Consider the following 21237-nt stretch of genomic DNA (forward strand, 5'->3'; position numbering starts at 1 on the left):
TTTTTGACATGTTTTATTAAAATAATTTGTATAATAGCTGTGTGTATAAACAGTGTAAATGGGTAATAATCATCACATAAGGAGTTCTTGGCTCTCCTAGACTGAACAGACTTTGGGCACCCATCCACTTCTGCTACACCAGTCATCAGCCATATGTTTATTTCAATTTACTGTCACAGCTGAGGTTGCACACCCACACATCAACCAAACCCGCAGGGGGAACACACTCAGTCAGCTGAATACAAAATTTGCATGAAAGCAATATTTTTGCACAAGTGTCCTTTAACCTCTCTTTATATCTAAAATGTGCAGTATCCATGGAAAAAGCACATTCACCCAGTATTTGTTGCCTGGTGCACAAGTCGTGACTACATTTGTATTTGCAAAACCACCACTTGGGGGCACCAGAGTGGACATAATCTCCATATTAATTTTGTATTCTTAACACATAAGTCCATAGTTCATTGTGCTTCATTTCAAATACATCCTTGTAGTATATTAAACATTATTATGAGAAGTGCTTTACTGTTACCCACATGAGTCCCATAAGGAAGACCATAATGACAGAAGGAGGGTCAAGTTAATTTACCTTCTATCTGAGTGCACTCTGTTAATATCTGCAGCCATGGGTGGATATATAGTACTTATCTACTCAGAAACAATGACCTGATAATCACAACAGCAGCAGAAGACAATGGGTCGTGATGAAGGAGAACAAGGGGTTTGTTTGTTTTGCTCACAGGGACATGCTGCTGGTACTACACTACACGCTAATTAGACCTAGAGCAGGCCATGTTTGATCAGAGGGAACATCTTCATTTCCTGCTTTCAGATGTCTTGGGCCAGGTCCTCCAGCATCCTCTTCAACTACAGACAGGAACCAGATTAACTTTGAATTCAAAAGTACAGGATATATCTGCACATACATTCTTAGTGATTGAAGGTCTATACTCCTACACAGTAATCTTAGGATACACATGGGTCTGGGCAGTAGTCAGTGAATTCTCATTTAAATTATCTAGGTGGAATTAGAATTTTATTTTTAGTAGGCGGTTGATAATACAAGAAACATCATTACAGACGTTTTAAAGCAACCTAACTAATGGCATACTCAAAAAAAAATAAAAAAAATAAAAACACACCCAAAAACCAAAAACAAAACAAAAAAAAACAAAACAAAAACACTAAATTATGAATAACAAATATTTCTAATGCATGCAAAGTAATTCTAAACAGTTCCCATTTTAGTGAACCTGTTTGTTTATAAAAAGAAATTCCTGTTGTATTGACTGTTCATACTCCATGGTCTAGTAGTTTCCTCTCCATAAATGTCCTTTGCGGTTGGTTATACTATGCACCTATAGCCCATTACACTCAGACCACCAGTAGATTCATACAGACAAAGGATGATGGATGAAGGGAATCTACCACCTGAGCCATCATCACCTTCTTTGAGACATATATGCATAACTACATATTTGATTCAAACTGTATAAAGAAAAAAATAAGAGATAAGTAAAACTATGAACGATAAATACTAATTTAATATGTTGCTAATCATCTTCGTTTCATAACTGGTGATGAATTAAAAACCAGTCAAAAAGTAGGTTGGCCATCGCTATCTGTTTGAAGAGAGCAACATGGTATAAAATGTTTTTATAAGGGACTACCTGATAGACTGCTGGAATATCTCACTTACTTGTTGAACATTGATATGGGAACAATTAATACAAGATCAGACCGTGTCTAAAGACAGGTCACACCAGAACTGAGATGGGAAAAAGGGCTTCTGGCTATTTTACTTCCTAAAAAATGAATATATTTCAAAGACAAGCAAAATTGGATACTTTGGTGCCACAAATGCAATTTAATAATCTGGTGACAAGCACATTCACACCTGCACCTGTTTTAATGTTTTAAATGGATTTATTTGTTTGTTTGTTTGTTTGTTTGTTTTTATTATTTGAACACCCATGAAAAGGAGAGTCTGAGCACTCTCCTTGGGCTCTCCTTGTATAAATAAAATAAATAAAGTAAATAAAGTATTATGTGTCATGGTTTAAGCCTTACCTCTGGCCATGTTATAGCTCCTCTCAGTTTTCCTCCATCAGTCACAAACAAGGTTTGTTCTCTGCTCACACTCAAGACTGTATATGCCTGTAGCAAAACAAACTATGGATTTTCAGCCTAATCCTCTACATCACCATAAGCAGTCAATAAATGTCTGGAAACACATTCTGGCATTGCATTGTCTCAGGTGGTAATAGAAGTCATTATGATTGTTATGCTTAAGGTAATCAACACATTTGATTGAAACAATACATGTATAAATACATAAAGAAACATGTAAAGATTTGAGTTAAGGGGGATATAAGACCTGAAAAAGGCTATTACAAGGTATCTAAAGCTACAACCGATGAGGAAGCCTTTCTTTAACTGCATTTTCTCATCAACAAGAGGATCTTGCTATTTATCTCAAAAAGGTAATAAAAATTACTTCAATTAGCCTTGCTAAACACAATTTGCATACTCTCTTTCCGTATCCCACAGTAATAAGAGAATCCCCATTACACTTTGCTAATCAGATCTTTTAGTACTCATTTTTTGTTGACATGATCCTGTTTTAGTCAGCTCATAATCTTAATCCAAAAGTATTTATTAAAGGTCTTGTGCTAGATTTTTGTCCATGTATTTGAGCAAAATTTGTCTTGCCCCAGTACAGATGAATTGTATAAGCAGCTCTTGAGGTCATCTAATCATTACAAGTTTTTTTCTGTCCGATGACCAGGACTGCACTGTCATTTGTTAGCTTTACCATGACTGCAAAGTTGTGAAGAAGAATAATTAGGAAGCCTGGAATGCATAAGTTGAGCGAGAAATAATTTTGCACCACTGCAAACTGTTTCAAATGAACTAGTTTTGTTTTTTATGTTTTTAAGATCTGGCTAAAGTTAAAGTACAATTTTATTTAAGTCAAAACCACTCAACATAATGAATGTTAGATAGCCTAAACAAACTCAAAGTTACAAATGTACTTACATAAATTATGTATAAAGTGTGTATGCCTACCTGCTGAACAGTGCTGTGAGATGACAACAGGATGGAGGGATAATGAACACAGCACACTTCTTCCAGACATCTCCCCAGATTCTTAGAAAGTGAAGCACATTCAATGTCATCGTATTTCACGGCCATGACAGCTGCTTCTATATTGATGCTATATTTATTACTATTACAAGTGTTGATCATTTATCATCAGTCTTTCCTGTTTTTATTCATACTTTTAGTGGCCTTTACCTGGTCGTCAACGATAAACTCTATCAGCTCAGAGCGGGGTATGTATCCAAGTAAAAACAGCGTCTCTACAATACAACACAGAGAGGTGAGTTTTCAGTATGCGGCTGACTCTGCTGTATCACCCACTTGTCTGCTCCTTTCACCATGTGCAATTGCTAAGGTTTTTCAAAATGGGCAACAATTTTCCTAATTTCTGTCATTATTTTCTCTCTGATGCCGCGTAATAGTGTGTGCAAACTGGAATGTCTGGGTAAGCTTTGCTATTAAGAAACATGGTCAATAGAGGAGTCTGTGGGACTTGAACGCTTGACAAATGTTTGAATAATAAATCCTCCACTGATTCTTGGTACTTTTAACACTAAGTTCCACGATGCACAAAACTATAATTTTCCTTTTCCTTTTGGCTTTAACATCTGGCTACAGTAGAAAGTGACTTTCATGTTTAAAATAGTGCTGGTTGGTTGAAAATATATGGATCAGTTTGTGAAATCTAGTTTGAACACACTTTTTCATGTATTTTTCTTTGTTATTTCAATGATAATCTACATTGTAGATTCTCACAAAAGGCACCAAACTAAAAATGGCACATATAGAATGTACTAAACAAAACAAAAAAAACCTCAAAATAATGCAAAACTTATTTAGATTTTTTTTATTTTTTTTTATTAAAAAGCCACCCTTTGCTTTGAACCCTGATTTCCACTTTTGGCATTTCTTGACCCTGACAAGGCACAGCTGTGAAGTGTAAACCGTTTCAGGACATTTCATCATAAAGCTCTTTGGGAGAACTCATTGGTTTGCAGCGCTGTCAACAAAGCAAAGGGTGGCTACTGAGAATTTGGATTAAGAATATAAAAAAATATTTATCTTATTTAACTTTTTTTTTTCTTTGATACATAATTCCATACATCTTACTTTATATATTTAATGTCTTCTGTGTGTATATACAATTTTGAAAATGGTAGACTTAAAGAAAAAAAATACATTGGAAAAAAAAGGTGTGTCCAAACTTTTAACTGGTAGTGTGCGTCAGCCTTATGTCAGTACTGTGAGTAATCAGGTGAATGTGCCGTGAATGCCCTCACCATCAGAGTCCACCACAGGGACGTCAGCCTGAGAGCTGGTGCTGACAGCAGTCTGGACCTCTGCCTGTCTGGCTGCCTTCTGGAGCAGGACTGACGGAGCCCTCAGCAGCTGTCCAAGAGGGGTGAGCGCCAGCCTGCCACATGGAAGCACAAGGCAAGTGACGTGAGACAGGTGTAAGTCAGAGGAAAAACAGGGAGAGGTGAGATAGGTGAAAAATAGGTGTGAGAATGATACAGGTGAGAGAGGTGTAAGGTTAGGGTTAGGGTAAGGTTGGGGGGGCAGGTGAGATTGTGAGACAAGTTAGAGGTGCGAAATATATGATTCTCAACCATCTTCCCTTGACAACCTCTATCTGCATACCCCACATCTCTTGGTCTTTTTTGAACCTTTTTTTAAAAAACCTCGGGGGCAGACCTGGGCATTCTGCTTTAATCCGGTTCCCCCACTTTTTTTATATATATATATATATACATATATATATATAGAGGTGTGAGTGTATGTGCTGTGGGCAGGTGTGCTGTTCAGCATTGAGGTGGCGTGCTCTCTCTTTCCCCTCAAACATTACCTGCCCTGTTTATATATATATATATATATATATATATATATATATATATATATATATATATATATATATATATATATATATATATATATATATATATATATATGCTGTGATCAAAGACAATTTAATGTTTCCTGCACCATACGAAACTTTGTGGCCATGGTCCATCCAATCCATACAAGATAAAGGCTATTTACTATACAACTCTATTCCACAACAAAGTACTAGCCAGAACAGTTTTGAACATATTTCAGCTGCGGTAAATGCCTTTCACTATAATAATAATTAAGAATAATAAGACGGACTCACAGCTTGACTTCCCTCTGATCTTCTTTCACTTTCAGAGAGGGGATGTAGATTCACTTTCAGAGAGGGGATGTAGATTCAGAATAGTCAAGTTGTTTACAACTCTCAAATGCTCTATGTTTACCCCTTATTTATTCCAGTACAATTTATTCCACTGCAGCTCAGACATGGCAATTTCCACAAAAGAACTGCCTGCCCTTTTTCTCAAGAGTGCTGAGGGGGGATATTTTTATAGAAGCAAAAGACCAGGATAATACCATGTGGATATGTAAAGTGTTCTTATGATGAACTTGAGTGATAGTAATGCTCCCTCATGAACCCATCGGCTCCCCCAGGGGAGTCCACCTCTGTCCAGCACACAGTCTCATCATGTAGAGTGTCCAGCGTTTTAGGGTCTTGTCATGCTGGCTTGTCTCCAGTGATGACAGCCGTGCTAAACGATTTCATTGCTACTGAATGATAAAAATAACACTTTAAACTAACATGCACGCCGACATGAACACACGGCATTCACACACATCCACACACATACGCACACATACACACACACACTGATACCAAGATGTGAGCAGCAGGAAAGTAATGGGTCCAAGAACAGAGCTAAGGGACAATCGGTGCAATAAGCTTTTATGTCACCATAAAAGGTTGTGGTCAAATGCTAGATATTACATTCAGACATTCTATGTTTCTTTTGTAGAAGATATGTTACTATTTTTGGAAAACAGCGGAGAAGTATGAAATTACTTATTGAACAACTAAATATTTAATAAGATACAAATAGATTCAAGATTCTTAATGAAAATTCAACTCACCATTCAAGTGACATCTATATGAAGAAAACTGACTCTTCAACAAGGGTAAGCAAGTGAAACATGCTCAAGAAAAGTCAAATATATTCTTATTTATCCCCCCCACACTCAAATAACTGTGTGATTAGCAAATATGTACAGACTTTCAGATTGATAACATTCTCTGTACCAAGTCTTCTCCTATAGCTAATGGTTCTCCCACAGCAGCTCTGAGGTCCTCTTGATGGTACAATTAGGTACTCAGGCCTCTTTTGGTAGTTCTGTAGTGTTTTTAGTTCTTCACATAAAGGGTCTAAGTAGGTAAGAATATGGTATGTGAACAATGACAGTAACATTACTGTCAGATAAAAAGTAACAATTTCGTTTGATGTAGTTTATACCAAAAATTAAATTAAGGGCCGTAGCAGTACCTGGGAGAGACCCTCTTCAGCGAAGGCAGGTGGGGAAGTCTCTTGCTGATGGACAGGTTATCATAAAAAGATGGTCGCTGCCCTGCCCGAGACACCATGTTGGCGATCAGAGTGGAGATAAAAATGGGCCCAGTGTGAGAGAACTGTCCTGTCAGCTCCATGGCCGAGAGGGCAGGGGACAGGCTCTGAGTGCAAGCTCCGGAGAAGGCTGCAGCACCTATGGGACACATGTTTTATGCAAGCAGGTTTTTATAGTTTTAACTGAATAGTAGGTATAAATACTCTACAGATTTACTGATTGTAAAGCTCAGGGAGAGAAGGCCAAGTGTTTGCAGCACTGTCGACAAAGCAAAGGGGGGGCTACTTTGACGAATTTGAATCTAAAATATAAAGTCGAGTTATTTCATTCTTTGCTACATAATTCCACATAACTTGCTTTATATAGAAACATAAAGAAAAACATGATTGAATGAGATAGTATTCCCAAACTTTTTACTGGTAGTGTAGTTTTAAAAAGTTAATCAATTGTCTTTGTGTGGTTTATTCTGTTGCAAAAAAAGGAGCAAAGTAGAGAAGAGAGTAGATCAGATAGAAGATTAAGTTTTCAGAATCAGAATCAGAATCCTTTTATTGCCATCGTTTGTGAACACAGTTCACAAACTAGGAACTTATTTTGGTGATAAAGTGCAACATAAAACATAAAACACACTGAATAAATACAAATACAAATAAGGGCATGCACGAAGTCTTAAAAAAAAAAAAAGAAAAAAGAAAAAAAAGATTAAAATCAAATAAAATACTTAAAGGTAGAAAATATATACAACAGCAGCATCAGAACAACAGTGCAAAGATGACTTATTAAAGTGACCGGTGTTATAAGTGTCCAGTTTTGTGCAAATATTATAAAGGCAGGTATAGAGGCATGTACACAGGTCATCATGACATAAATAATGGAGGGGAGGACTGGACAGTGAGGGGATGCACCTGAGAGAGGAATGCCTGTTTTGATAGAAAAGTACTGACTGGATAATTATTACAGTAAATATGTTTAAGGACATGCTAAAATGTATTTTTGCTATTACACCATCCCATCAAACAGTAGTCACAATTTGAAAAAAGTGAAATCTTGTCATATGCAAGATGGTATTTTCCTAGACAGCACCATCTTTGACTATTTGAACCCTGAAATCATGTGTAAATAGTAGATAGGTTTTACTCTGACATCTAAATGATTTTCTACCTTAGTGACAATTATGGATGTCAGCTCACATGTCTTCACAAGATAACAGTTTTTACACTGTTCAGTTTACTACTTATGAGGTACCTGCCAGAGCGTAGCCTCCTGGATTCACTGCAGTCCAGTTTGAGCCTGACGTCACGTAGGCTAGACTTTCTCCAACCAGCCTTCCCACTGCTGCACCTGTAATACAAACGCACAGAGCTCAGTTTAAACTCCATCTGAAAAGACCCTACAATCAAATCTGGTACCGTAGATAAAGACCGGCATGAAGTATCCCGCTGGTATGGGCAGGGTACAGGCTAGCAGTAGCATCCACAACTGCACAGAGCAAAAATAACTACTATTTAGTCTCACTGTTTACACTATACCCATACAAACACCACAAAAGCCCAGTTCATTTGCATATCTTATCACGTCCTCACCATGGGAAATAGCTTATCCAACTGCACACACACTTTCTATGCATGTAGATGCCATTATCTCCCCTCATGCATTAGTTCAAAAGGGAGAATAAAAGGGGGGTGGATGTTTTTTGTTTGTTTTTATCAAAAACCCATTAGTAGGCTGTGGAGGTTTTGGAGCAGTCTGGCCATTTCAACTCGAAAGGTTAAACCGTTTTCAGCCGGCTCCTATTGTTAAAAATGTCAATTATTTCAGAGTCGGTACTGGTTTCTCTGTGCAGGGTGAGTGCCCAAATATATCCAAGCTTTTGGGTGCTATAGATGTTGTAGCATAATGAAACTAGTACTTTGAGGAGCAGGAAGATGATTAGAGGCAGGGGTACAGGGAGCACTGAGGAGGTCCAGTCCACACAGGGCGCCAGCTCCAAAACTGATGCATTCTGGGATGGGGACAGCCAAGACTTAGAGTGCAGAAGAGAGGTGAGGATCTGCTTCATTGTGCACTGAGAAATACAGCAAGACAGGTTAATGAGAGAATGCAAGATAAACATAATTATTGTGAAATTACAAGTTTGTTGTAATGGGTTGACATGTCACCTACTCATATACTGTCATTTTATTCTTCATTTTGTTTAGTTTTCCCCTTTTACACCCAGCCTCATTGGTTAAAGGTCCTATATTACACAAAATTGATTCTTGTGAGCTTTGAGCCATGTGATAATGTTGTTACCGCCTAAAAAACAAATCTGAAGTTGTATTTAGTTTCATACACACAGGTTTGAGTAAAGTTTATTAGTCTGTCCACATCTCCAAAGCTCAAAATGCTCTGTTCTACCTTGTAATGTCATGAAGCAGTAGTTTTCATGTTAATAGCTACATTTTACCTTTTACCTTTAGTTTAGTAGAGATCAGCAATTCCAAAGCTGAAATAATTGAAGTGATTCTAGTGAAGGTGTATGGAGTTTAAAAACACAGTGGAGCACTTTCTGTATTGGCATAAGACATCACAAGGTTGAAGGTGTTTTCTGAGGTTGTGTGTAACATATGTGAATGAAACAAAACAAAACTTTTTTATGGTTGAAGTTTTAATAAGGAAAAACATTATATCATAGATCAGAAAATAGTGTAGTATAGTATAGGCCCTTTAACATTTACTGAAACACATAAACAGTGGAAACTAAGATTTTTAGCAACTTTAATTAACATCTACGTGTAGTCAAAAACTTGGAGTCATGGTCTAGCGCTGCAGTTGTGATTCCAATAAAACTATAACAAATGCTGCAGGACTTTTCAGCTGCACATAATACACACAATCAACACAGCAATATGAACTAATTCAATAAGTAATGATTAATGTGTAAAGGGAAATCATTAAGTGGCTATGTATATCCTTTGTGTAATATATAAATGTGTACACTGAATCTTCAAGGTAAACATGGAAAAGTCAGTCACCAAAATTATTACTTCATAATAATAATAATAATAATAATAATAATAAAGTAAGTAAAAAGTATGGTGTGAAACTACCTTCAAATATTACTTGAGTAAATATTACCTCATGTTATCCTTTCACTTCATAGAACTCTCTGAGAAAAAAATATGATGACGTGCACAGCTAGCTCTTGTTTAGTGTGGAGGACAGCACATACTATATTCGATATATACTGTAGGACAATCCAAGTAGTGGCATTATTGTGAGGTGTGTGGATTTTTCCCCTACATACAGCTGTCACTATGTTAGTTGTGTGCCCCTCGTGCTGCTATTGAAGGACAGAGAAAAAGAGATGCAAATGCAATTTCATGCAAAAATGAGTAGGAAAATTGCATCTTAAAGTAAAGAAGCCCTCCATTCAGCAATGAAATGACCTTCCACCACAAAGTGTAAACAAAACAAATGATACATCTCAGACGTTGCAGTACAAGTGTGACAATCATACCAGTAAAAAGGTATTAGTCATGTGGGAAATCTGTCTGTTCATCTTGGAATATAAAAAAGATGCTGGGGTAAATAAATGTGTTGGGTATAAAACAGTTAAATGATCTGGTGGTATGTGCCTTTGTGCCAATTCTTTCTTTTTATTTTTCTTTTACATAAAAATTTGCGAAAATTCACATTGACACAAGAAAAGAGAAATTAATCAGAGAAAAGAGAGATTAACCAATCAGGACTAACTGGTTGACCTAACAGCAAACATGACACCTGCCTGTATCTCCAAACCTCAAAATGCTCTGTTCCACCTTGTCGTACCATGAAGTTGTAGTTTTCAGGTTAACAGCTACCTTTTACCTTTAGTTCAGACTGGAAATTCCATAGCTGAAAGTTTTGTAAAGGTGTATAGTTGAGTTTAAGGAATGTATGGAGTTTCAAAACACAGAGGAGCACTTCCTGGATTACCACATAACATCACAAGGTGGAACAGTGTTTTTAGTTTGAGATAAGAAATCTAAATATCTGGGGTTTGTGTGTTAAACGTTGTTTATGAAACAAAACACAACTCACAACAGGTATGTTTGCAATTATAACATAGTTTAGAAATGTGTGTAATATGGGCTCTTTAATATGCAAATATATTAGTAATATACAGTTGAACTGTGTACTTGTCTGCGATGTTTCAGAAAGAGGTAAATACATATAGTATTACATAGAGTGCTAGTTTAAGTAATATGATTTTTGTAGATGGGAAAAGTGCAAATCAGCTCTGTCGATGCTATACTAAACTATTTCAACTTCTCTGTCTCTTTTCATTCACTTACTGTTGTATCAGAGAGTTTTGGAATATAGAGTTGCATATTAGAGTTACCTTTGAGGCCATGAACTGTCCAGCAAAGTGAGGGAAGGTGACACAGGCCAGGAGGAAGCCCACCCCCGCAGAATATAGCACTTTCCTATGCAAACAGTGCAGTTATAGGCAGACATAAAACTACTTCCACTCTTACAGTAATGGTGAATTTTAGATTGTAGACTAGAGTGTGGATTAGGCAACATAATCTAAACTCAGTATTTATAAAGTGTATATTTAGTCTGTTATTCAGCTATATTATATGACTAACACAGCGCAATAGCTGATGTGTCCCTGAACAAGACACTTGACACTTCATATTCCTGTGTGCCTTGGTACTATTGTGTAACCACTTGAATCTGATGGAATGTGTTATAGAATGAGTATTGTTGCAGTGTAAATAATGTGACGTGCCCCCTTTCCCCTTGTTCCATTCTTTTTATGACCTGCACATAGTAATTAGCTTCCTGGGAATCTGGTACTTGTATATTTGCCTTTGCACTATTTGACTGTACATTGTACTGTTAAATAAATGAAATATTAGGTCTGTGGAATGCATTATTGATCCCCTATGCATTTGGTCCATCCTTCAATGCCACTGGGGAAAATGATCAGGATGCATGTGTGGGTGCCTGATTCCACTTTGGTAACACTTTTCTTTACACTAGTTGACATGCAAAAGACCACATAGCATTGCTCCTCTACTCATACCCAAAATCAAAATGACATCTACTCCACATTGATCTGCTATTAGACACAATAATGGATTCTTTTCTCAACCCACTTGTACATTGTATATGCTAGTTCGCAGGCTGTCCTCACATACTCCATTCTCCCCCAATTTTAGTGTTTTGCTGCATCTTGCATGTGTGACTCATTCCAAAGATGTGTGTGTGGAGACAGGAGCACTCACTCTGTCGTTAGCATCCTGATCAAGACAGGCATAGTTCTGGTGTAACGCAGGAGCCGACGATGGCAACAGAGGTAGAGACAGCTCACTGCTCCACAGAGCAATCTGTCCCAAACACAAGCGACAGGAAGGCATTAAATTCAAGGAGGAGGAATGATGCGGAGAAATAAAGCGTGCCAAGGCTAATTTTGGGTTAGCGCAAATGTTGCCATCTTCATTGATTTAGAAAAGGCGATTATGCAAATTGTCTGGAAGTAATCTCACCCAAGAAAGACAAAAATCAGGATTTCCAGTGGGTAGAATGGCAACTTTGTGGAGAAGTTTGTTTTGAACATAGTCTGTAGAGTCTCTGTGGACATACAAAAGAACCTGTCAAATATTTTATCAGCTCTCAACTTCAATAAAAGTCTAGCTGCAAATTATTAGTAATTTGACACTTTTGGACAGAAGATGTGACTAGGGTGTATAATATCACATTTAGACCAAAATTTTGAGATTATTAAATTGAGATTATTACCAAGACAAGTTCAACAGGAGTAGTAGCTCATAATTTGACTGCATTTGGAAACATTTTGAAAACTGGAGAAAAAGCAACATACGAGGAACCTGACAATGATATTTGACTGTGTTCATGGTTCAGTTCAAGAAAGTGGGGTGGTTCTACTACATTGCCGTTTCCATACAACAGTAAACTCAGTCCTTTAGGCACACATATGTATCAGGAAAAAGCTTTACATACAAAATATACATCAGGGATAGAATAAAATGCTTGTCAAAGCCTGATCTCATCAGATTGCAAAAGATAAACAGGATTGGGCCTGGTTAGGACTTCCATAGGAGCCCATTCAGAATACCAGATGCAACAGTGGGCTGCCAGTTGCCAAACTGTTGTTGTGTCCTTAGGCAAGGCACTTCCCCCACATTGCTTAGTATGAATGTAGTGAGTATGTGAATGTTAGTGGTGGTCACAGGGGCCAATGGTACAAAACTGGCAACCCCACACTTGTCAGTCTAGCCCAGCTGCCCCCCAGAGCGTATGGAAAGCACTATACAAGAGTGATGCATTACTAGTATTACTGGTATATAACAACAATGTAAACAGTGCTAGCAGTGCCAGTGCAAATAAAACTAATATGTATCTCTAATGTTACAAGCCCACAACACTGAAATAGAACAGTTGATCATTATTAGTTGTGATACCTTCCTCTCCGCTCCACACAGCAAACAGCCGGAAGGTCAGAGCTCCACAGGATGCCGCCAGGAAACAGGGCAGGTAATGTTTGAGGGGAAAGAGAGAGCACGCCACCTCAATGCTGAACAGCACACCTGCCCACAGCACATACACTCACACCTCTACATACTATGTGCTATGTATATATGTGTGTATATATATATATATATATATATATATATATATATATATATATATATATATATATATATATATATATATGTGTATATATATATATATATATATATATATATATATATATATATATATATATATATATATATATATATATATATATATATATAGTGACAGCAGGGGATTTAACTACCATTTCATTATTGGACAGTGGGAAGTTAGTGGATAGTGGAGGGCTCTTTAGTTTAATTTAGGCTGAGACAAAACTGAGTGTGCTATGACATTTGATTGATGAATTACCATTTATATATATATATATATATATATATATATAATTTATTTTTTTTAGAGAACACAGATTTTCTCTAACAACACCAAACAACAGAAAAGTACAGACACAGTGAGATAGAAAGTTTTCAAAATATTTCATGTGTATGAAAGGGTCCTGGAGAGTGGACAGAAGTACACACTCAGAGTGCTGATCAAAAGGGAGCAGAGAGGTGCACAGAGGTAAAAGCACCCACAGACAGATGATATGATACATGTGTGGGGTCAGGCCTGTACCACTGATGGGAGCTCCAAAACAACTGGCCACGCCCACCGCAGTTGACACCACCATCATCTGATCTCCAGCATCCTCCTGGAAAGTAATGGAATAAATCATCACAAACGTAATGTATTCAAGCTTCGTAATAATTGGTTGAAATACAGTTGAGTAAATGGGTAAACAATGTACAATACGTCACAAAAGAAATTTGCATTCTGCCAACTGGTCAAAACTTTGAAGAGTGAATCATTTAATTTGCAGCTTTGTAGTCACACCTAAACTTTAAATAGGAATATAAATTATTAGTTTTGCAAAAGAAAACTGAATTCTGTCACCTATGTGGAATTCAAAGGGCAGGAATGATTATGTAAAATACGACCATTCACACCTTGAGGAAGTTCAATAACAGACAGATTTAAAGCAATGACTTACAACAGATCCCTGCCAGAACTGAAAAAGCTACTTGAGTGGTTCACTCTTAAAGCTTTTTTCATTACATTTTCTAGTGGAACCTACCTTTCCTGCTGAAGAAATGTACAATAATAAGTTTTAGTCACTCTTTTATTGTTAAGGATCAAAGTTCTTACAATTGAACTTATTTTTGTTTTATATAGTAGATTTGATACAGACTTTGCTTTCCTCTCTCAGAAGCAGGACAATGTTCTGAAACGTATAGATGCACATTCTAAAGTTGTCTCTGTAAAGTCCAAAAAAAAAAGTCCACACTGCACTATCTGACAGGTGAAGGCAGGCTTCAAGAGCACGAGCTCAAAGAGAGGGGCACTTCAAATCCTGAGGCACTTTTCCATCACTCACTACAAAGTCTGAAAGTTTTCTGCTGAATCATGCATGCAGGACATTTACCCTTTTTATTGATTCAAAGTAGAAAATCAGGCATTCACCCATTTGACTGTAATTCCAGTGAGATGTGGGGACTGGGATATGCAAAAACAAGACCAACAAACATCCAATAGAATTACCATTCTTTTTTATATATATATATATATATATATATATATATATATATATATATATATATATATATATATATATATATATATATATATATATATATATATACACACACACATATATATATATACACACACACACACGTAGTCATCTTACTTCACCATTATTTTCCTCAAACAGAAAATGAAACCATTCAGAAATACAATGAAAGACTTTTGAGAATCTAGACCTAAATAAAATAGATTAAATAAATACTAAATAGACTAAATAAATGTTAAGTAGTCACAATTACTGAAATGGAGATAAATATTTGAGATTTAAGATATTTTAATTCAGTTTTTACAGTGTAGATGATATTGTTTTTAAAGAAAGTATTGAAAGTCTGGTTGATATTATCACTGAATGGTTTATTATGATGCAGCGTGTGTTGATGTCCCACTCTAGTGCTAATGGCACTTGTTCTAAAATCCATGTTGCTAGTCATTCATGCTTGCATTTTTTTTTATTTTTTTTTACAAAACCCATTAGCTATTTACTGTTTATTGCTGTTACCTTGTTTTGGCCTTGAATGTGAGTGTGCAGGCGGCTCAGATACGCTCCCATCATAGTGGACACATGCACAAAGGGGCCCTGATGTTCAAGCAGCAGTTACACAGCAGTCCCCATACACAATACTCAATAAACACTGAACTAGGGTAGAAGAGGGAGAAAGTACCACTTTGCCCAGGAAAACAGTGCTGCCCCCAGACAGGGTACACACCAGACCCAGACACTTGGTGAACATGTTGGTAACGGACAGGTAGTGCGGCACTTCAAAACCCGCCAACATAGTACGCACTTCTGGTATTCCCGAGCCTGTGCGGAAGAGGAGAGACAACTTAAGGCATCAAAATAATATTATCAAAAGCAAAAATCAACAGGATATTCAAGACAAGACAAGAACAGCATCAGACATCTATACTAGCAAATATAGCGTCTATTAATAAATGTAACCAAACAAGGACATTCAGGGCTGGCCCTAGCTTTCAGGGGGCCCTAAGCTGAATTTGTCTCTGGGGCCCCCAGCAGCGGATGCCTCCTGGCTCAGCTATTGGTGATTCACATTTAACAACATTATGACTCTGCTCTCATCACCTTGACCAATTGTATTTGTATTAATATGACCAACAACAGACTGAAAACATCCAGAATGTCACAACTACCACAGTCACAAGAACAGCAGACAAACATATAAGGGGGAACAAGAATTCTAGACAGGTTTCTGGTGGATTTTAATGTGTTCCAGTTGGTGACAGTGGGCTTAAATTTACATTATAAAGGGTCCTTGCACCAGTGTAAACACATAGCTGCCCTCACCTCTGCCCGGCTCAAAAACAAATATAGCAGCAGCAGTAGATATTTTGCTACTATAGATATAAAACAAATGTAATTGTTTAGGGTTAGGGATATTTAGGCTGCTGCAAACACCCAAGCCCTGTGTCCAATAAAATTTGATATATTATTTTCAATATAAATAGATGGGCTCTTGAGGGCCCTCTGCTGGTTTGGGGGCCCTGAGCAGCTGCTCAGTCTGCTTATAGGCCTTCCGGCCCTGAAGAGATTTACTTATCATGGCAACTCTAAATGTATTTTATTTAACCTTTATTTTACCAGGTAGGTCGGTTGAAAACCAATTCTCATTTTCAACGACGACCTGGCCAAAAACATACAGCCAGTAAGGTGCATACAATAAAAAACAAGATATGAACCAGAGTTAAAAAAAAAAAAAAGTTACCACATTAGGGCTTTAAATTTTTAGTTGTTCAGTCGATTAATTGGTCTTAGTCATCCTACAGTTTTATTAGACTAATTATTTTAAAAGATAAATGCAGAAAGGGAAAGAAATGGAGTGAGGTAGCTCTAATTTATCTAGCATTAAACACATTAAAGCATTAAAAGCATTAAAGGCCCTGTTTACTATACGTCTCTGTGTGAACAGTTATTACCATATCTTGTTTTTTGTCAGATGCATGGTCAGATCTAGTTTTGAGAGCTTATGACACATCCACTTTAGTCAACTAATATGTTCTTTAGTCAACTACAACCTCAGTTATCATAGTGAACCTAAAGATAAAGGGTGAATAATAATGATTTATATGTTCCTTGTAACAGATTAAATAGAAATGCATTTACAGTTTATCTAGTTTTAGTTGCAGCTTTCTACTGTCGACTGATGCAACAACGTAATGTTCCTTTAACTTTGTTTTCCCTTATCGCACCAAATAAAGATAATGATGCCATTTTCTGTGATCTGCCCTGTCACCAAGATATAGAACGCCCACACAAATTCTACTGAACTTGAAGGTTCATTCTGATGGAGGAAGGAAAAGTCTATTTGATTAAATACCTTTAATCAATATTGAAAGTTACCTAGCAGATTTTTACTGCATTGAATGCAATCACAGTATATAGATTTTTTTTAATGGCTTCATAGATCATTGTATAGGCCTGCCTTGTCTAAAAGCATGTACAGCTATAAATGTTTCACTTTATTGTTGACCCTGAGGTTTACTCCCTGCTCTGGATTTTGATCTGACCCTTAGACTGGGATCACATGGGGTCATCCAGAGTCAAGCAAGAGGATATTTACAGCAGGTCATAATGAGATGCATGACCTCCACTTTAACCAAATGAAAGTTGTCCTTATGCTGCCTAACAAGAGTATGCCCTTGAAGTGTTTGACCATCATGATGCATTTCAGTAATGGATGAGTCGGTCCCCATTGCACCATGTAAACATTTATCAAAAAAATAAAAAAAATAATAATATGTTTGAAACAGAAACATTTAAGGACATGGGCCAATTTAGGGCAACTTGTGGTGGTGAGATGATAGCTATATGAGATCAAAATCTATGTAGAGCTAAGTTGTTGATGAAGTGTGCAGGAGTACCAATGCCATATGTGGAGCTTTTCAGACGAAGCAATAGTACACCCCCACCAGAAATGTTACACATTGCACCTTTAACAAAATTATGCAATATGCCTCTGTTATGTATAGACATCTAGTTGTGCACAATTCAACTCTAAACTTCCCCTTACCTGTGGAAAAGGGACAGACGTAATGAGAGAGCCAGGAGGCCACAGCACAGAGGCATGCTGGGTAAAGAGTCCAGCACAGGAATTGGAGGAGGACACTTCCTTCCAGATTCAGGTAGACCCGATGATGTGCTGCAAGACATGTGCCACTTGGACTTAACACATGTGAACATGTTAAAAAAGTACATAATTTCAATAGTTATTACAGATATTTTTTATTGTATTTCTATTGGGTCTATTATTTTGTTTGTATTTAATTTAAAAAAGAAGTTTGTTCTCTGTGGACTGTGCCTGTGCTCTTGTTGAAGAATTGATGTGTTAGCTGTTCTTGAAAAGACTCTCCAGTCCAGGCTGGTAGTGCCAAAGTTGTTAGCCTGGCATAGCCTCCTGTGGTTAGTTCACATTACGTCACACATTTGACAAAACGAAAAAAAGAATGAGACATGGGGAATAAAAGACTTCAGAGTCCTAGTTTAGATTAATTTTGAGTTGAAATTGAAATGATAGTGTTTGAACCTGTGATGATCTTTGTCACACTGAGGTCCATGAGTACACTGAGCAGAGCTGTCAAGATGCCCACAGCAGCAAAGAAGTACCACTCCAGTCCACACAGGGTTTCCATACACATCTTCAGCCTCAACAGACACACTGCTTACAAAAGAAAAAAAAGAAAATGGTAGCTTCTCATAAAGTTGGCCTACGTAATCTACTAAATTTCTTGCCACATTTTTTATAGTTTGGACATTTTGTCAAAGAAATAAATCAGGAAAAGTGCCTTTGTTTTTGAATTCAGTAGACCTCTTTCTCCCACTTGCTTTTAAACAATTCAGTTTGCAGGCTCTTCACTGTATGTATGCTCTTCACTGGAATTTTTAAATTCAAACTGGTAAGACAATAACCCACCTGACCTCCTTGCTGTAGTGACCATAAAGCAGGTGCCTTAGCTGAGGGGCCAAATACAGCCCCGACACTAATTTGTCTTAGCTCCCAGACTTCCAGGAAAATAGCCATAAGCAGTAGCCTATTATTTAAGTATTGTAAGTATTCAAAAATCTACCTTTATTAACTCAATATCAAACATTTTAGTGTGTCAAAGCCTTATTAAAGGTGGCTCATTCAAACCTGTGCTAAATGCGCTCATTTGAATTACTATTTGTTTGGTTCTTCAAGATGTTATTTGTCTCTTGATGGAAAAACCTTTGGACATCCCTCTATGGAGGTTGAAAATTTATTCTCAAATACAATGTGGTGATATATTGAGCTTGATATTGACTTATCATTCTTAACCACAGTAATTGAGTGAAGGTCAGAGTGTCTCTTCTATGTCCCACATGCTGTGCTCCAGTTGGCTGATGGTCTCTTATCTCTTGAAGAATTGATTTGGAAGATCAATAGAAGTGTTAGTTTGACCTTTGACTGCGGTTCTGGTGCTCCTGCAGGATCTGCGCATGTGAGGGAGCAGTGGACTCTCAGCATCCCCACTGTGAGCTCCTTTCTGTGGGTAGGTGCTCTCTGCCATGCTGCTCTCCTCTATTCTGTTTGCAGACAAGTGTAAAAGTCAATCTACAGGTCACAAATTAGTTAATATCAACAAGTACACACATGCATCTATACCGTCTTATTTGTTATCGTTGAACTTACCAGATTTGTGTCCTGCTAGTTTTCGAAGTCTGTCCCTGTGGTTTGGACTGCGCTGTAGAGCTAGTGGGGCAGTCATGGGCTAGTGGTGGCCTATATTAACTTTTAAAAGGACAGAATGCCCTTCATGTGCGGTCAGGTTTGCTTTGGGAATGTGGGAAATGCATGAGTGAACAGCAGTCTAAAAGCTCCCTGTCGTGGTGAAGACCACTAGATGACCAGAGGTAGACCAAACTGATGCATCTTATATGGCAGAGAGAGGAACAGCTGTAGGCTTAATACAACAACGAAAAATAGATTTAGTATCTTAGTCCTTAAATGGTATTTCTCTTTTACCAACCTCAGCCTACCAATATTTAATAGAAATTCATGTCACCTCCATGATCCTCTTCTTCATCGTAGCAGGCAAACATTCAGCCTCCTCAGCCTTACAGTGTAATATTTATTCAAATTAATTACACCTGCATTTATTTGTGCATGATGGAAATGTGAATATAAAATATGTAAATTAACTAAAAGTTAGTTACTTTCAGTGATCATTTGTTTTTATATAAAGATATAATCTACAATAGCTTCAAGTAGGCTTAATTATTATGCATTAGGAGAAGAAATATTATTATTTCGAATTCACTTATTAAATCTGCTAATTAACTCTCAGTCTTCCAGAAAATATCCCTTTCCTATGTCTCTAAACAGAACACAGCATTCAAGGTCAGGCTAATCATTCTTCTCATTCTTAGGCACTGTACATATTATTAACTCGAGTTAGTGTTTATTTCTCTGAGCGCAGCCCCTCCAGCCTCTTCATTAGCACCAGCATTAGTCTGTTGCACACTCAACACCTTGAAGGCATCACATCTGGACTATCATAAGCAGCTGCAGAAAAAACAACACAGAAGGTCAATTGTCTCTTCTTTACAATAATACCCTTACTGTGTTTGTAATATGATTTGGTCACATATACACAGAGCAGGGCTGCTATTGTGTAAGTTGTTAACTCTGTTGCCATGGCAGCTGATCTGTCTCTACACTCTGCACCCATGAGGTTACTGTGCTCATCGCACACAATTACCTCGATAAGCGAGGAGAGGAGAGGAGGAGAGGGGAGGGGAGAAGGGAGCAAAGAAGTAGAAAGGAGGGGACCTTATATGGATAATAAGGAGTGACAAAAGATTTATTAAACACTTGCTCATACAAATACAAATGAGTGTTGAACGAGTTGTAAACATCTGTTATGAACAGCTATTGTTTAAAGGGAAATTATGTTCCAGATTTGAATCAGGATTTTAGTCAGGGTGAAACTATCTTGAAGGGTTCTTAATCTTTTTTTTACCGCAAGGCCCAACTGGTCTTATTATTTTATTTTTCACAACCTGGCTTGTGGTCCTTTGAGCCCTGTCTCTATGCTTAAGAGTCATTTAAGTGGATGATCTGCAAAGTGTTCATTACATATTTAGGTTGAACATGGACCAGGAGAAATCCCACACAGAAAGTAAAACTCAACACATGCATGTCTGCTCTGGAGTTCAATCCAGGGACGTTAAGGTTTTACCTTTATTTAATGAGGAAAACCTTGTTGAGATTCTGAATCAATTTCACTGCATAAACCTGGGTCCATTTTCTTGACCAGCCAAAACCATGTGGTTTGACAACACCATGGAAGTTTACTGCAACAGTGTTTGATCTCTAGAACCATATCCCCTCTCTCCGATTTCCGATGACTGTGATTGACAGGTGGATTAACTAATCAGAGAAACAAATTCTCCAATCTTGTCAAAATATATAGTGCCTAAATAGGCTATGAAAAAAAATATGTATATATATAATAATAGAAAAC

The 21237-nt window shown here is 37.3% G+C and overlaps 1 protein-coding gene across 1 annotated transcript; it reads right to left on the reverse strand.

Annotated features, from left to right (window-relative positions):
* Positions 1-584: 584 nt before the first annotated feature.
* On the reverse strand, positions 585-19479 carry clcnk (chloride channel K). The gene is made up of 19 exons (XM_033968852.2): positions 19404-19479; positions 18279-18410; positions 17766-17894; positions 15402-15541; positions 15239-15316; positions 13732-13807; positions 13002-13127; positions 12066-12150; positions 11805-11906; positions 10913-10997; positions 8459-8614; positions 7959-8028; positions 7795-7890; positions 6471-6687; positions 4383-4516; positions 3292-3362; positions 3070-3150; positions 2071-2157; positions 585-867 (listed from the first exon to the last, which is right to left on the reverse strand). The coding sequence occupies exons 1-19, from the start codon at positions 19477-19479 to the stop codon at positions 829-831; spliced, it is 1980 nt and encodes a 659-aa protein (XP_033824743.1). The 3' UTR covers positions 585-828.
* Between the last annotated feature and the right edge of the window lie 1758 nt (positions 19480-21237).

This window comes from Periophthalmus magnuspinnatus, chromosome 7, assembly GCF_009829125.3.
Source record: "Periophthalmus magnuspinnatus isolate fPerMag1 chromosome 7, fPerMag1.2.pri, whole genome shotgun sequence".
Classification (NCBI taxonomy): Eukaryota; Metazoa; Chordata; class Actinopteri; order Gobiiformes; family Gobiidae; genus Periophthalmus; species Periophthalmus magnuspinnatus.

Coding starts and splice junctions, on each gene's coding strand:
- clcnk (XM_033968852.2), bottom strand. CDS start 19,479: ATGACTGCCCCACTAGCTCTACAGCGCAGTCCAAACCACAGGGACAGA. Junction 15,542..17,765: donor CGTCTGTCCCTTTTCCACAG/GTAAGGGGAAGT, acceptor TCTTCCGCACAG/GCTCGGGAATACCAGAAGTG. Junction 15,317..15,401: donor CTGTTTTCCTGGGCAAAGTG/GTACTTTCTCCC, acceptor CTTGAACATCAG/GGCCCCTTTGTGCATGTGTC.